Source organism: Xyrauchen texanus, chromosome 13 (genome assembly GCF_025860055.1).
Source record: "Xyrauchen texanus isolate HMW12.3.18 chromosome 13, RBS_HiC_50CHRs, whole genome shotgun sequence".
Lineage (NCBI taxonomy): Eukaryota > Metazoa > Chordata > Actinopteri > Cypriniformes > Catostomidae > Xyrauchen > Xyrauchen texanus.
The window spans coordinates 44793389-44812192 of NC_068288.1; the positions used below are offsets into that span (position 1 = coordinate 44793389).

The 18804-nt window shown below is 37.5% G+C and overlaps 1 protein-coding gene across 2 annotated transcripts in view; it reads right to left on the bottom strand.

Moving 5' to 3' along the window:
- Positions 1 to 254: 254 nt before the first annotated feature.
- LOC127653916 (eyes absent homolog 2-like) overlaps positions 255 to 18804 on the bottom strand; it is a 55115-nt gene continuing 36565 nt past the window's right edge. For both annotated transcript variants that reach the window (XM_052140771.1, XM_052140770.1), the window contains exons 10-16: positions 17292 to 17381; positions 10388 to 10446; positions 8638 to 8798; positions 7947 to 8061; positions 6982 to 7103; positions 6674 to 6774; positions 255 to 4031 (exon numbers count right to left, since the gene is read on the bottom strand). In XM_052140771.1, coding sequence (XP_051996731.1) covers positions 3951 to 4031; positions 6674 to 6774; positions 6982 to 7103; positions 7947 to 8061; positions 8638 to 8798; positions 10388 to 10446; positions 17292 to 17381 — 729 coding nt within the window. In that variant the 3' untranslated portion in view covers positions 255 to 3950. The remainder of the gene's footprint in view (positions 4032 to 6673; positions 6775 to 6981; positions 7104 to 7946; positions 8062 to 8637; positions 8799 to 10387; positions 10447 to 17291; positions 17382 to 18804) is intronic.

An 18804-nucleotide genomic window follows, 5' to 3' on the forward strand; every position in this document is an offset into this window, starting at 1 on the left:
CCATAATTACCATTACTATGATGCAAAGAAAAAAACATTTTGGGAAATAAATCATGATATATTATTTAAATAGTAAAGTATTTATACATTATGTTTCTTGTACTGCCTTTAATTTATGCTTATTTATTTATTAAAAAAATAAGCTGTAATTAAGTAAAAATAACACTAATAATATTTATATAAAGTGTAATTGATTCAGAGTTAATACAATGGGACAGCATAGTATGGAAATAACTTTATAATTCACATCCTTGTACATTCTAGTAGCCAACAATTCTACAACAAACTACCTGCCAAAAAACCCCCCATTGAATTACATGTAATTAAATAATGTTAAATGTTGGAAATTCTTTAACTGGGAAAAGGAGACCATTTCTATAATATAAAACATGTTTCCATTTTCATTCCCAGCTTTATCAGATGTGTGTGGTGATCTGTTGTTTTTGATTTAATCACAATTTTCAGGTATGTCCTGTACAGTTTCCCTTTGCTGATATTATATGGAGGGAGATATTACACAAGCCAGATATTACAAGCCAAATAATGGGTTTTAACATCACAGGATAACCCCGCTGAACTCCACGACACCTTCATTTGAAAAACAAACTGGCGAGGTGAGTCATTGACATTTGCTTTAGATCAAACTCACTCACTTATTGAACGCATTAATCAAACGAGTGCTGCCGTGGGTCACAGAGGCCATTGAGCCCTCGAGTCACTCATCCAAACATTGCTGTATGAGCATCAGCAATTATCTGTCAACAGACCCTGATCAAATAAGTGTTGAACACACAAACTCTGTGATCGGGGGCGGGTTGTGTTATGTTGTGTGTGTACTATGTGGCACAGATTCAAGGTGAAAATGCAATTGACAAGATGTGCAGACTTCTGGAAAAAGAGCCAGGGGTCAAGGACCATAAAAAAATCAAATAACGTGAGTCAATAGTTGGTGTGATTGCAGTAAAGTTCCACTAGATGGCAGCACTGATATGCAAGGCTTATGGGCTTGGCTGTGTTCCAAACAGCACACTTACATACTACTCTTTCTATTCCTGCAGTATGCAAATTTCCCTAAATCACAGGGAACCTTTCACTACAACCAGTTTGCAACCAAAGCATACTTTAAGTGTTCGTTTGACCTTCCATTTCTAATGGAATGCTTCACATACTATTTTGAAAAATAGTAGGCAACTCTAGTGTATACTATGTAGGATGCATTATGCTATTATTTAATTTTGAACACAGCAAAAGCTTTCATTGTTTCCATGCTGCCCTTTTGGAGGCAAAGTTTATTTTGACATGAAGATATAGACATTTAAAAAACTCTTTTTGATACTTTTAGGGGGACACTAAATTATTTGTAAAAATGTAATAAACAATTCGCCCTGCTAAAGATGGTTAAGAGGTTACTTATTATCAGATTGATTATCCTTGGTATCTTTAGACCTGCTACTGTATAATCTGATACTGAAGAACCTCTTAGATGATACAACTTAAAGGGACAGTTCACCCCAAAATGAAAATTCTCACCATTTACCCGCCCTCATCCCAGCTGTGTATGACTTTCTTTCTTCTGCTGAACACGAATTTAGATTTTATGAAGAATATTTCAGCTCTGTAGGTTTATACAATGCAAGTGAATGGTGTTCAAAACTTTGAATCTCCAAAAAGCACATAAAGGCAGCATAAAAGTCTCCAATGATTTAATCGATATCTTCAAAAGTGATATGAGAAGTGTGGGTGATAAACAGATCAATATTTAAATCCTTATTTGCAATAAATTCTTCTTCCTATCCAGTAGGTGGCGATATGCACGTAGAACACAAATCGCCAAAAACACAAAAAGAAGAATGTGAAAGTGGAGATTGATAGTAAAAATGACTTTTTTTATTACTTCAAAAGACATGGATTAAACCACTTAGTCGTATGGATTACTTTTATGCTGCCTTTCTGTGCTTTTTGGAGCTTCAAAGTTCTGGCCACCACTCACTTGCATTGTATGGACCTAGAGAGCTGAAATATTCTTCTAAAAGTCTAAAAAAGAAGAAAGAAAGTCATACACATCTGGGATGGCATTAAGGTGAGAAAACGAGAATTTACATTTTCGGGTGGACTATCCCTTTAAGTGTTTTTCTCAAATACAGCCTAAAGTAAACAGTCAGAATTTAGAGAAATATGTGACTATCACTTGTGGGTTGACGTAGGAAGCAGGATGTATTTTACGTAACGTTATTGCATGATAACACATGTCCAAATCACATGCTGATATATTCTCTGAGGCTATCTAGATACAGTATAGCATGTTTATGTGTTTATTGCAATTACTTATTACTTATATTTTGTATGTCTGACCATAAAATATTTTTCTTTTTCTTATTTTCAGCATTGTCACTGGTATTGTGGATTTCATTTTGGCCACAGGATGGCTCTGTAACATAAACATTGCAAACACTGTTGGTCAATAAAACATTCCCGGGTCATTCCTGTTATTCAGAACTACTTTCTAAATGAGTATGTACAATGTACACATCTATAATGCCTTTATCTCAAGTTTATCTACAGTTTTCTTGTCTGTCAACCAATAAGAATCCAGAAGTGAACAATGTTGTGGTATAAAACTGCTCATCAAACTGTACAGCTTGAAGAATGACTGGAGAATGAAATTAATTTATCTTTATTCTATTATAATAAGCCCAGAAACATCAATAAAACCTTATATACAAATCATAGCAAAGAGAACAGGTTGTGAGAAGAGCACATGCTAGTCCTAGAATGATCAGTATACAGTATATAAACTCCAGCAAAGAGAAAGAAACAGAAATCAAATATACATTCAGTAACAAGCCACATGGTGTTCAAGGCACATACCAGAGACATTTGAGGACAGTTAATAGACAGGTGAAATTCATAATTTAATAAAATAATTTTCTTTTAGTACCAGTAGCATTATATGTTGCTACTTTGGCATATTTCATGGTCAGTTCGTCTTTTTTATTTATTCGTTTGCATTAAAATAAGTGAATTTACATTGTAGGTGTGGGGTTAGTTTTTCTCATTTTAGCACAATAAAATCTTCCTTTTTATTCATTCCAAATTAGTAAATATTTATTGATCGATTTTTATGTACGATGCGATCTTCGATCAATCTGGAACAATTTTTATACTGAAATATTAATATCATTTATAATAATTGTAATTTAGTTTTTTTAATTATCAGCTTCATTTTTTCTCAAACTTGTTTTGTGTGTGTGTGTGTTTTTTTTTTTGTTTTGATTTTGTGATATTTCCTTTATTTTATGTAAATCTTCACACCTTTAAAATCTTTTGGTGTCTTTGATATTACTACGCTATGTTCGGAATACTACATACAGTACTTATTACTACATACTGACCGGTATATACGGTGCACTGCTTAATTTAAAGAAGCAAATGCAACGTGAGCAGTTACACAATATGCAACAAACATTTCAAATGGTAGTATGCTACACTGTTGTCACATGACCTCATAACGTGAGAGGTGTGCAGTTATCATCTCAGACACAAACATGGTTATTCAGCATTTTTCGTCCAGCTTAGTGTAAAAATGTTTAAACTTACCAGTTTGAACAATACACATGCATAGTGAAGAAATAGTATGAATAGTACGGTAGTATGCTATTCCGAACACAGCCCAAATGCTACGACTCATACCTTCACGACAAATCTTTGATGGGTCTTTGCCTTCAGTGCAGTGCTGTGGTACAGGAAAAAAAGTAAATCAAAGAATCGAGACTTTAGTCTGAGGTGGAGCACGAGAAAAGAATGAAAATGTTTTTCTTGGATTGATCTGACGCAAACATTTCCTATAAGATTGCTGTTTCCTGCTGACCGGTCCTGCAGTTCTTGGCTTGGTCATGTGATTCCTGTGGACCGTTCGTGTCTGAGGTGTGGAGGAAGACAGGCACTGCTCTCTAGAGGTAATCCAGCTCAAGTGCATGACTTAAGGCCTCCAGGTCTGCTCTGCATGTGACTCTCCAGAATGGCATGTTCTTCTACAGAATGACGTAAAAAATAATCATTTAAATCATTAATTAAAATGTACACTAGACTGTATGTAACAAGAAGCAAAATATATTTTTTTGCAGAAAGTATATCAGCCATTATAGTGCAATTTTGACACACACACACACACACACACACACACACACACACACACACACACACATATATATATTTATATATATATATACACACACAACAGTTAGTTCCGGTCCTCGAATCTGATTGGACGAGAGACGTTCCATGAGCACTGATAGTCTGACACCATCAGCACTCGGATCCTTCACTGTGTGTGTCACTTCGCTTGTGTTCGTGCTGTTCTGAATGAAAGTGTATGAGCAGTGCAGATGTGTTAAGAGCTTCTGTTTGTCTCTTTTTTTACATTACAAATGTTAGCCAACAGCTGGTAACCCTTGTGTAATATGAGCCATTTAGGTGATGTAAAATGAATCTGCATCAGTCGTTTACAATCAACAGCTCTTTGTGATCGCTTGTATTATTACTGCACTAATAAAGCTAGGAAATAGCTTTAAACGGCTTTAAATGAACAACTTCAGCATTAAGGCTCATCACAGTTGAGAGACACAACAGACTGACAAACAGTGGGTGCTGTTTAAAATGGCGGAGGACATTGCGGTTTCTATAGTGATTGACCCTTGAGCACCGGCTACCGCGAAATAGGGAGAAATACTCCCGCTTGGACGCTATTTTTCCGTTGAGAAAGCTGATCTTCAGAAACCTGACAGCATCTCTGCTCCATCTCTCTCTCTCTCTCTCTCTCACACACACACACACACACGCACACACACACATCCATCCTTGTTTATCCAATGACTTGTTAGAAACAGCACAAGCCGTGATACTATTTCTGAAGTGACCTTTTTGAATTACTAACAGAGGTTTGGACGCATCATTTGTTTTGAACCAGCAACGGCAGATTCTGATCAGTTGCTTAAGAAAGTAGTTCCATGCACAAATGCGATTTTATGACCGTACTGTTTTTCATAGTTTTTAAAAATGTAATTTTTTAATATCACACTTGCAATCGTGCTATATGTCCCTACATCAGCACTGCTGTAATTACCTACGACACTCGTCCTGCAGCCGAATCACAGCAGTGCTGATATAGGGACATATAGCACGATTGCAAGTGTGATATTGCTTAATATATATATATATATATATATATATATATATATATATATATATATATATATATAAACCTAATTGTGGCAGGGCGGAGGGCTGTGCCGGGTCGTGATTATACACACCCGGTCCTTTATCAGGCTAATCAAGCCTCCGAGAGGGACAAAGGTCGACTGCGGAGGATTGTGCGGTAGAGAGAGATAGGTTACGTGTGTGTGTTTGTGTCGTTTGTTTAAGTTTATTATTAAAATATTATTTATATTATCAAGCCAGTTCTTGCCTCCTCCTTCCCATTGAACTCCTTTACACTACTTTATATATATATATATATATAGGTTTATAAAAGGGTTTATATGAATATTTTTTTGATTATAGATATATAGATATTATTAAAAATATGTATATACAATAAAGATGTAAGTACATAAACGTGTGTATATGGATACATGTGTGTATACAGAACTGCTAGAACGAAAGTCCCGAGACTACATTTTCAAGATGGCTGCACGCTGGTTTCTCTGGTGCATAAGGTGAATATATAAAGTATAAAAAATATAATTAAGATTACAGATAATTAGGTTAAAAAATCCAGAGTTGGGGAACATTGTCAGAGAAGAAGGAAGCAAGTTTTCTTCCAGCATAATCTTGTACGTGGCTTGATTAATGCATCCTTCATAAAGACGAATCTGCACCCCCCAGATCATTACCGATCCTCCACCAAATTTCAGTGTGTGTGTGAGACACTGTGGCTTCAAGGCAGGGATGGACTGGGAAGATAAATCGACCCCAGATTTTACATGGCAACTGGCCCAAATCTTGTTGAGCGGGGGGGTTCGCTGTCCTTATCTGCATATTGCGGCACTGTTTTGTTGTCCGTTATGCATAACACGGCGGCCCAATTTAGCTTATCGTGGCCCATTCGGCACATTTCGTGGCCAACCCACTGGCCCGCTCGGTTCCCCGGTGACCAGTCCGTCCCTGATCAGCCGCAAAGTGTGGCTGCCCACCGGGAAAATGCCCGGTATACCAGATTGCCAGTCCAGCCCTGCTTGAAGGCCTCTTCAGGTCTACGTCTAACCATTAGACAACCAGGTGGAGGATCGCTGATGATCTGGGGGTGCTTCAGCAAGGCTGGAATCGGGCAGATTTGTCTTTGTGAAGGATGTATGACTCAAGATGTATGAACAAGGTTATCCTGGAAGAAAACTTGCTACCTTCTGCTCTGACAATGTTCCCCAACCCTGAGGATTGATTTCTCCAGCAGGACAATGCTCCATGCCACACAGCCAGGTCAATCAAGGAGTGGATGGAGGACCACCGGATCAAGACCCTGTCATGGCCAACTTATAAATACCATGTAACATGAATATTGCAATTATTAAAAAAGAACTGCGGCAGTACCGTGATGGTATCCATTGTAAATACCATGGTATCACCACAGTACTTTTAATTGTAAAGGTTTTGGCATGGCTTCTTTGATAACTCGTACCTTCTTTGCCACAGTTTCCTCCTCCACGCCATCTCCTACAACCACATACACGGCTCGCCGACCAAACCTCTGAGTCACTCGCTCAAAGCAGCTCTCTTTACCTACAATCACACAAGTCAAACATTTTCTAATAGCACCTTTAAAAACGGTGTTTGCATGTGCTTTCTGGAAGACATAGTATATGTACATAAACACATTGACATACATGTTCAGTACAAGATATATGCAATGTTAAAAATTCTGTTTCGTGATAAGACCGAATTGTGAAATCTGAACGGAATATGTGAGTGTTTAGAGAGGCAGCAAACCTGTTTTGGTGGCGCTGTAGATGTTCTCGATGGGAAACGCTCCTCCGAGGCCATAGAGCAGAACTTTAGAGAGTGCTGGAATCAGTTGTGTGGTGGTTACCAACACATTTACACAGTTTGGTCTGAGGAGGCAAAACATGGATGTTATTAATCGAACATATGAACAAGAATCTTAAAGGAACAGTTCACCCTAAAATGAAATGTCATAATTGAACCACGTTGTTCCAAACCCGTATGACTTTCTCTCTTCTGTGGAACACAAAAGGAGACGTTTAGCAGAATGTCCTCATCGTTTATAAGACAAGTGAGAACCAATTTCATTTGGTTTGTTTGACGTCAATATGCGAGTGCACAAATGAGATTTGAGAGAAATGACAGAGGGGAAGATTTTCAGTGAATAACATCTTCATTTTTGTTCTGTTCCTCCCACAAATCTATTGTATGGACTACATTTATGTCTTGTTCGGATCTCGTCAACCCCTTGTATATTGTTTCGTAGTATGGAAAAGAGCAGCTTGAACATTCTTCCGAAATATATCCGGAAGAAAAAGTGAAACGTGTTTGGAACAACATGAGGGTGAGTGAAGCGATGACACAATTTTCATTTTTTGGAACTTTCAAAGGAACTGTGAACAGAAATATCTTGGTGTGCTATTAATCATTATCTGCCGTCAATCTTTCATAGTGATGAGGTCATATGCTCGCCAAACTCGTTATGTTTGTGTGACACAAAACCTGCTGTAAAATAAGTCTATTGTTAAAGGGGTATTCCATCTGAAATCAGCAGCTGTGGCATGCTGTCCATTATCACAGAAAATGATTTCGACTACTTTCTATCCCGTCAAATTTCCCATTTTTGTTTTTACAAACTGGATGACAAGTTGACATTGTGGTGATGTGATGCTAATGGACAGCAGGCCACTGACACTGACTCAGAAGTGGCATATTCCTTTAAGACTTCTCACCTGGAGTTGATGAGCGCGAGAGCCTTCAGTGCTTGAGTCAACCAGAGGTCTGTCAGAACTTCCATTTCCCGCCTCAGCTGAAGCCACTCCTCTCGCTTTGGGCTGCCCAACAAACCTACAAAATACACACGAGACACGATTAACAATCCACAGAACAAATCAAAGATCTAAGTGATCAGCAAACTCAAACTTACAGTGTTCAAACTTCATTTGGGTTTTCAAGCGGGGGTGTCACCAAACTAGATCACGCAGCCTTAAAGCCCAGGGCACCCCAGGGCACCCCCGGGCATTCAAGGGCATACCTGTCAACATTTGGGTACCAAAATCCTGGAGACCTCTGAGTAGGGGTGGGGGGTGCTGGATGGCAGAGGCAGGCTAAATACATACAAATTGTGCCCTTTTGATTTAATGTGCTGAGTAACATAATTTTTCCCAGCGTGTCCGATATTAAAATTAGCACGACACACTTTGCAAAAGGCTTCATTGAATTCTAGCTATTTGTTGGTCACGCAAACTTGGTCAGGTATTTACAAACGTTTGCATGACTGAAATGTTGCTGTATTAATACAGATCGAGTTTTCTTTGCACGCCACAGCAGTCTGTTGGACTTTTTCTATCAAATTCTCTCATCCAATAGGATTGTACAGCTTTGTGAAAAAGTGTGTTGAAATGCAAAGCGTTGTTGACTCACCTCCTACATTGTTCTTGTAGATGTTGTAGATCTCTTTCACGTGTCGGTAGCGGAAGGCGAGTTTCCTCATCCAGTCAACTCCACCATGAACACCCGAACCCAGGCAGAGCGTGCCACCACCCGCTGCCGTTTGGAAGCCGTCTGTGCCAAAGTTATACGTGCTGCAAGTACAGACACACATACTGTACGGTAGTACTCAGAGCAGATGTACGCTCACCAAAAACAGAACTACACCAATATTTCTGTTCACACACTTTTAAACGTGTGATTAATATCCATCATAAATGTCTGGAACTTGAGCAAGGGCCTGCCACAAAACTCAACAGTGTTTCATACCCAATATGGGTATGAAAGGAATACTGCCATACAAGTTTTAGTGTGGATTTTGTTGTTACTGCAATTTTCGCACTCTGGCTCAACTACACTCAGATTCAGAGATTCATAGCCGTCTGTTACAGGACAGATCATACTTTAAGAGCAATGTCAATCTCATTAATTATCTGACAAATGTTTTATTTTATTTTTTTTAATTTTGGGAGAGGAAAAAGACGCATCATAACGATAATCAAACAGTTTTAATTAAAGGGACTGAAGAATGTGAACTGACAAAAAAAACAAAACAACGTTGAAGTGAAAGTGAAAGTGGAGACTTATAGTAAGAAACGACTTAAATATTGATCGGTTTCTCACCCACACCTATCACATCACTTCAAAAGGCATGGATTATACCACTGGAGTCGTATGGATACTTTTATGCTGCCTTTGTGTGCTTTTTGAAGCTTCAAAGTTCTGTTGTGTTCAGCGGAAGAAAGAAAGTCATACACATCTGGGATGGCATGAGGGTTGAATAAATGATGAGAGAATTTGCATTTTTGGGTGAACTATCCCTTTAAACATTGTTGAAGAGAATATGAGTTTATTTTACATATTAAACATTAATATTTAATGTTTAAAACAATTGATTTATACTGTACATTTTTTAAACAGTAAAATTGACTAAAATGTATTAATATGACATGATATAATATTGACAATATTAACTAAATAAAGGACATTTCATCAAAGGACAAAAATGATGGCTAAAATAAATAATTGTGTGAAAGTAACACTAAGAGATCAATTACGTTCATAATTTAACTTTGATAAAATATGTTGTCAATCACCAAACGTCATTAACGCCAAACTCAATACGACGTTCATAAAAGTGCTATATTTGATTCGAGAGCTCCGACAGAGGGCAAAATGATCAATGAATAACAACTTACATTTCCGTCTGCTCCTCACACATAGTTATCGTATGACTTCAGAAGACTTGGAATATAGTGCACAATTTTATTTGATTCCTTTATGATACTATTACCTTTTTTTTTTTTTGGTCTTTTGGGACTTGAAAGACGCGCTCACTATGAAATGTTTTATGGAAAAAAAAAAATGCGTGAAAATCTTTTTTGTTCCATCAAAAAAATAATACAACATAAGGGTGTGTAAATAACAAAGGAATTTTCATTTTTGGGTGAATGATCCCTTTAATATATCTGTTGTCACGCTCTTAAAGTATGATTAATAGCCATCATATAAAGTCTGGAACCAGGTATGAGGGCCTGCCCCAAAACTCGATATAAAACATGCCATTAGACTAACTCAGAAATAAAAAGGATCACTTTACACTACATAATGTTGCTTTTATTAGAAATACCCCTATTGTTGCACTCAGTCTCACTTTGCCAGATGAAGGAAAGTCATATGCTACCTCAAGTCCTGGCCATTGTCATCCGAGGCGACATCATCGATGTGAATTTGGTCGCATTCCTGGGAAATGAAAGGGAAGCAGATTAGCAGATATGAGGTACGTTACAGCCGAGCAAAGGTGATGTGTTGTGTATAGACAGGTTCACACTCTACTGGGCCTCGGGAAATGATATAGAGAGAGAAATATTAAAAGAAGCACAACAACAAAGCTTGAACAAGCTACTACCACCCAAGACATCCCGGCGCCTTTAAAGCTGGAGGGGAAAACATCAGGAAGATCGCAAATGGCACAAAATCTAAACCTGATACTGGACTCTAATGAACGGCACACATAAGCTTTATGCTTTTTTTCTTGGCAAGCTTTGTACTTAGCACTGCCAAAATACGCTAATTGCAGTGCCTTGTTTATAATATGAACATCTGGTCTTTACTTAAATAATTATCTTGTCCGTTTCTCCAAGTTGTTTTAGTGAAACGTATAGAATTTGATCATACATCTGGGTTGGTACATGTAGTCTTCTAACTGAATTACGCTAATCAATGCAAAACAAATACTGACCCTTTCATTTTATGTTTGACCAATGACATTAACACTTGTATCGTTTTTCTTCATATTTTCACAGGTATGTTTTATGTCATAATGGGGAACTCCCATTGATATTTATTGTTGTTGAATTACTGTAATGGGCGTAGGAGGCGGGTGCTCTAACAAGGAGGCTAAAGGCTACAGCCTCTAGCGTCAGTCGCTAGTGCTTCTCTTGAGGTCAGGAGAGTGAGGTTTACACACTGCACAGCTATCTACCAACTGGCTCCAGTTACACTCACCCCCCTAAACCTCACTCCCATCCGGGTCACGGCACCAATGTGATGCTCTTGTTCTACCCGCTCCGTACGGGACTCAAACCTTGGTCTCTGGCTTGGGAGACGGGTGCTCTAACAAGGAGGCTAAAGGCTACAGAGGTTTACACACTGCACAGCTATCTACCAACTCGCTCCCGTTACACTATGGCGTTGGTATATGGTTGCTAGGGGGCTCTGACCGGCACATTTTGGCATTTTTACATGTGAAATAAGACATTATTAGGGCCCGTTGAAACTGAATGCATTCTTGCACTGGAAAAAAAGAAGAAGCTTTGAATAGAGATTTCTCGAGATCCGTTTTTAAGAGTTAAAGGTCTTTTTAAAGGGACCGTTCACCCAAAACAAACATTCTGTCATAATTTACTCACCCTCATGTTGCTCCAAACCTGTATGATTTCCTTTCTTCTGTGAACACAGAAGAAGATGTTTAGAAAAATGTTTGAACTGTTTTTGTCCATTCAATGAAAGTCAATGGGGTGTTTTGGACCCCACTGACTTTCATTGAATGGACAAAAACAGTTCAAACATTTTTCTAAATATCTTCTTTTGTGTTTCATTGAAGACGAAAAAAATGTATTCAAGTTTGGAGCGACATGAGGTTGTGTAAATGATGGCAGAAAGGGATTATTCACCCAAAAATGAAAATTAAATTGCCACGGCGTCTTAAAGGCACGGCATGCCGAAAACACAGTGAGATGAAACGCAACAGTCAAAGAACTCCTAGCGAAAGTTTACATAGAAAGTAAAATCAAAACCATTGCAAACGGAAGAAAAACGCATTTGGCGTGAACAGCACCGTATGTTGTTTACTGTATCAAGGGCTGTTCACACAAAGCACGTAATTGCGCTAAAATAAACTATACTGAGGCGCTTTTTAAAAAGTTATTTTTAAAATGACACGGCATCTTAAGAAATGCAGTGCTACTCAGTGACAGAAGCAGCGCAATGGACAAAGATCCGTTTAGAGCACATTTACATAGATTAACATTTAAACACCAGTGCAAAAACATGATCATTGTGAACAACCCCGGAGTCTTATGTTGTTAACTGTATTCAGGGCTGTTCACACCATTATGCATGATGCAAGGCATCGTTCAAAGATGTCCATATAGCACACGTTTACATAGAAAAACAATGGAAAACTGCGCAAACGGGTGCAAAAACACGTTAAAGGCCGCTTATGACCTATGAAATCCTATGAAGATGTTCATATCTTGAATAATTCATTTATTTACATTCTCACTTCTGAACGATTTTGCTCATACTCTGTTTTGTTGTCGTTTTAACTTTTCTCCATCATGTCATTGTATTGGATTAATTAAAGTTCCAAATGAGTAAATTAAGCCATCAATCATGTCTGTGATTCTAAGCTGTGAAGTTATTTCGCCCACAGCAGTTTTCTGTTCTCCAGCTGACAGTTTTGAATAGATAACCCAACCAGTGTTTGAATGCTGAGTGATACCTTTGACTATTTGAGGGCAATTACAGGGAAAACAGAAGTGTGTGTGTGTGTGTGTGTGTGTGTGTGTGTGTGTGTGGGTCATTAAAACCTGCTCAAGTAATAATAGTGTGTGTGTCCTCCTCCCCCAGAATCTTGTTCCTCCCCGGGACAAATTTTCTTTTCATTGATGGCCACACACCCATCATTAACCAATCAATTGTTGTCAGGAGCAGAAAGCTTTAAAAATATGTAATCCCTCCTTTCTTCATACAGAGGGCGAACCGAGGTCTTCTCACAAAGCGACTTAGCATTTTATTGTCAATTTGTAAAGTGCAGGTCAGTTTAATGCCTTAATTATGAACATCGGGTGAATTTCATGAAACCTGTCAAGAACATGGCCAGGTCAAATTTTAACCAAAAATCAAAAGAAAGAAAATCTAAGAAATTATATTTAGCAAAAATAAACAAATGAATTAAAGAAAAAAACAAAGCCTGTTTTGGGAAAATTTTACATTTCTATTTATTATATTTTTTGGTGACATTATTATTACTATTATTATTATTTATTTGTTTTTTTTTTGCAAGTGCAAATTTTACCCGAACATGTTCTTAACCGGTTTCGTGAGCTCCACCCATCTAGAAATCAGGCCCACAAAGATTATTTATTGATTGTGCGGGACTTCAGCCAGTTCTATGTAAATATGTTTAAATAAATGTGCTAAACAAAATTGAATGTACAACACCATTGATACCTGGACTCATTATTAAATTAGGCAAAGATTTTAATCAACAAACACACAAGTGACTGGAAATGAGTAGAACTTAGTATTACAACGTAATATAATATACGTTTTATATTACACCTTCATTGTCATGACAACAAAACCCTGTAATATCGGAATTCGATACAGATTTACACAGATTATGTTAGTAAACTATAATATCACACTAAAATCCTGTTAACATGTGTAATGTTTAAGTCTTGTGGCTATACTTTTAAAACTATGTGTATTTCATCATTTATGAACTGGCCCCATTCACTTCCATTGTAAGTGCCTCACTGTAACCACTTTTTTTTAATAAACGAGGGGCAAAATGATTTTCTTTAAATAAAATGTCAATTTCGACACACCTACAATCTGTTCTATTCACTGCGCCATGTCTAGCTTTTTAGCGAGACATTCAAGAAAAAAGCCCCGCACCATGGTACAATCACACTCAAGAGAGCAGCTCGGGAACTGGAGCGCAAGTGGAAGAATACAAAATTAGGGGAATTTTGCAGTGCATGGAAGGATAGTGGCACTAAAAGCTGCCAGGTCAGCATATTTGAAGAAAACAGTGAACAGAAAACAGTGTTTTCTTCACGAGCAACTTCAATCCTTCGCTGTCATTGGTCATGAAGAGCTAACAAAACGTATCAAAAGCCACAACACGTATGTTAGATCCAAAACCAACTAAGGTCTTAAAAGAGGTATTCACAGTAATCTTAGCATGTCTTCTTAATATTATTAACTCCTCGCTATCCTTAAGACATGTCCCAAGAATCTTTAAAATGGCAGCGATCAAACCACTTATTAAGAAGCCACAACTTGATCCTGGAAAATTGGCTGATTCTAGATCGATTTCAAATCTCCCGTTTATGTTGAAAATACTACAAAATGTAGTCTCCTCAAAACTATGTTTATTTCTACAGAGAAATTAAATATATGAACAATTTCAGTCAGGATGTAGGCCCCATCACATTACAGAGACTGCACTTAGAGACAATTGACTTGTTCTCATCATCTGCATTTCTCTTCTAGTGCTTTTAGATCTTAGTGCTGCCTCTGACACAATAGATCACTACATTCTCTTGAACAGGCTGGAGAATTATGTTGGCATTAGTGGACTTGCATTAGCATGGTTCGGGTCATATTTATCAAACCGCTACCACTTTGTATGTGTAAACGAGGAATTGTCAAATCAAACAAAAGTATGGTGTGCCACAAGGATCAGTTTTAGGACCTCTGCTTTTCTCCTTATACATGCTTCCCCTGGGAGATATTATCAGGAATCGTGGAATAAGTTTCCACTGTTATGCCGACGATCCCCAACTTTATATTTCTTCTAAACTCAATGAAAATTCACAAATCTTAAAGTTAGCCGAGTGTATCAAAGAAATCAAAAATTGGATGGGCAGAAATGTTCTTCTACCCAATTCCAACAAAACAGAGGTAATAATTATTGGCCAAAAACCTCAAAAAATAAGCCGCTAAAATATAATTTGACACTCAATGGATGACACGTCGTCTTCAACAGCAAAGAACTTGGGTGCTATTTTTGATACTAATCTGTCCTTTGAAAATCTAATTTCCAAAGTTTGTAGAACAGCATTCTTCCACCTCAGAAAGTTACGGCACATTCTCTCTGTTGCTGATGCCGAAACATGCTGATGCATTCATGACCTCAAGACTAGATTACTGTAATGCATTACTGGGAGGATGTCCAGCAAGTTCAATAAATAATCTTCAAATGGTTCAAAATGCAGCTGCCAGAGTGCTGACTAGAACCAAGAAATATCATATAAATCCCATTTTATCGTTGTTACATCAGCTACACGTTACATCCTGTATTAAATTATAAATTATGTTAACTGCATACAAAGCTTTGAATAGTCTAGCTCCACAGTACTTAAGTGACCTTCTACCATGTCATATTCCATCAAGTTCATTACGATCACAAAATTCTGGTTTGTTAATAGTCCCTAGAATATCAAAATCCGCGTAGATCCTATTCATAAACTATGGAATTATCTCCCTAACACTGTTCGGGATGCAGACACACTCACTCAGTTTAAGTCTAGACTAAAGACTCATCTATTTAGCCAGGCATACACCTAATTTATCCCTCAATTCAAAGTTATGCTGCTTTAGTTAGGTTTCTCATAATTTTTCATCCTTTATAACTCGACAATAAATTGAATGGCATCTACACTAACGTTATTCTATTTGTTTCCCTGTCTCAACCTTGAGATTCATATCCCAACGTTACAAGAGCCGGTCAGATCCAGCTCTGTTCCTGCTTGGTATCGGACTCCAATGCTACGTGTCTCTCAGTCATGACAGCTAAATGCAGCCGGTGCCAGCCAAACATCACTTCAGTCATGTTCAAACATGTTCAATTGACTAAGTACGCACAAAATTACATGGTAACCTTTTCACCACACCTAATCAGTGTGACATCAAGGAAATTCCTTTCATATCAAGTAATTGTCTTTCACAATGTAATGCTCACAATACTTTTGATATGCTTCTCTTTCGATTTGCGTAAATACATTTGAACAACACTTAATCCAACTGCTCTTAATGGTTAATCACTGAACCGTTTGGTAAACCTATAGATTTTAAATAGGTTTGTCAGCTATTTACAGTATATGGATTTCGAGAACTACACAAATAAAATGTGTGTTTGTATGAACATATAAATTACATGTAACCACACATAACGAATACTCATTATTGCTAACTGATTTCACATAGTGGCAACCACAATTGTCACCATATAAAATGGGGGCTCTTCTCCGAGCTTCTCAAGGATGACTGAGCTCCTCACCCTATCTCTAAGGGAGAAGCCCACCACCCTTCTGAGGAAACCCATTTCGTCCGCTTGTACTCGCGACCTAGTTCTTTTGGTCATGACCCTGCCTTCATGACCATAGGTAAGGGTAGGAACAAAAATTGACCGGTAGATCGAGAGCTTTGCCTTCCGGCTCAGCTCTCTTTTCGTGACAACGGTGCAATAGAGCGAGTGCAATACCGCCCGCTGCCCCAATTCTCCGGCCAACCTCCCGCTCCATTGTCCCCTCACTCCCGAACAAGACCCCGAGGTACTTGAACTCGTTCACTTGGGGCAATACCTCCTTCCCTACCTGCAGTACGAGAGTATACCTATGTTACAATTATATCTAAAAACACAAATAATGGTCCAAATGATTGTAGAGGATGTCTTCATTGATCACAACTTGACTACACATAGGATAGATATTTAATTTACAATCATATTTAATGAAACTACACAATGATGACTCTAAACTTTATAGATATTTATAGATATTATTTTTTGTTTATGCATGTTTTCTGTAAAGCTGCTTTGAAACAATGTGTGTTGTAAAAAGCACAACACAAATAAAAATGACTTGATTTGACAAACACGTGCTTGGTTTGAACGGCCACATTCAATTGTGGTTGGTCAATTTGCGGCATTGTGCGGTGAAATAATTGACCAAATGTGTCTGTCCCAAGCAACTGATTTCCTGTAACAGCTGTGCTAGTTTCATGTCTCTTTTATCTCTCTGCACACTCTTCTCACATGATGAAATCATTTTGAATTAGTGGCCATTTATACGTTTATTTGGTTTCGCAGTCATGCAATAAGCGACTTTGCGTGGGGGTCCTTATTTTGCGATAACGGCCAGCTAGTTGTCCTATATACTGTCCTATTAATATTTGTAAAATCGACAACTCGCCTCTTTTGCACCGCATGATACCATTTTTAACAGTATTAGACCACAAATCTAATAATCAAGGCTAAAAAAAGCTCATAACTGATTTTGAGATTAGCACACCTCCAGGTCGTTGAAAAACAGTCGCGAATCAGCCAAGTTGAAGATCATCTCTTCCATCCAAAGCCCCAGAGAAACAGCCTTGGCAGAGTCCTAGAACAAAACACAAAGAGCACGTCAAATTAGTTTTCAGAGAGTGACAAGTGATGATTATATAATCTCAGACTGAGTAGAAGTGTTTTAGAGAACAGGTTTTAATCCATCATGAATGCTAATCATCACCACACAGAACACATCGTTTTTTTTCTCCCTGTTGCGTTCACTAACTGAAGTCATAAGCTAATATATGCTCAGTCATTGTACTCTGTTTCATGCCAGCTAACTAGCCGCTAAAGCTTCCGTTGGGCAGTTAATCAAGCTGCAGGTGTCAGCCAAAGGTGAGTGTCAGATTAATTCACATCCATCTCTTCCTCTAAGCCTAAACGCTGTTAAAGAATGGTGTGGGCACAGGTACGGTGAGTTTGGAGTGAGTGTTTCCTGCTTTATTTAAAATAATAACCCATAATTTGCCACCAAGTAAGGATAACTTTATTGCAGATGGCAATCAAACGCAATATAAGATTAAGAATGAAAGATTTTATTTGGGAAAAAAATGTTGCAGAACAGATTTTGGGATTAATAATGGAAAATAGTAATGAAGCTAAAATTACAAAGTTCAGTGTTTATGTTAAAACAGATTCAAGATTTAGGTTTTCCTCAGCTGTCCCATATGATTAAAAACAGGTTTGAAACTTATTATGAGTATATGCATTTTTTCAAAATGAAAATCTTTAATAATAAAAAAAAAAAATTATATATATATACATACACATTTTAATTAAAGAAAATGATCAACAAAGACATCATGGTTCGGTTTCACTGTAAGTTTTAAAATAAAGTAAATGGTCTGCACTTATATAGCGCATTTTTAAGCCTTAACGGTATTCAAAGCGCCTCATTCACCCATAGACACACACACATTCGCACACCAATGGCGGCAGAGCTGCTATGTAAGGTGCTAGCCTGCCATTGGGAGCAACTTGTGGTTCAGTGTCTTGCCCAAGGACACTTCGGCATGTGGAGTCGAACCACCAACCCTGCGATTAGTGGCCGACCCGCTCTACCAACTCAGCCACAGCAAGAAATAGTATTTTTAAAACTTTTTTTAAAAATTAAAAAAATTATATATATATATATATATATATATATATATATATATATATATATATATATATATATATATTCTTTATTTAAAAAATGTATAAAAAATACAAAATGTTGTTTATTTTTTTTATTTGTTATATGAAGATAACATTAAAAATGACATAAAAACTTTAAAACATATATTTTGGTACTTTTCAAATGCATTTTATGTATAGATTTTACTGTTTACACCTCGTCACAGACATAAAAAAAAAAATACAAATGATTATATGTTTAAAACTATATGATATGCCAGTGATTACCCGCCGTGTGCCAATGCTGGCACGCATGCCATAGATCTAAAGATCGAAGAGTGAAATAAACATAAACTATT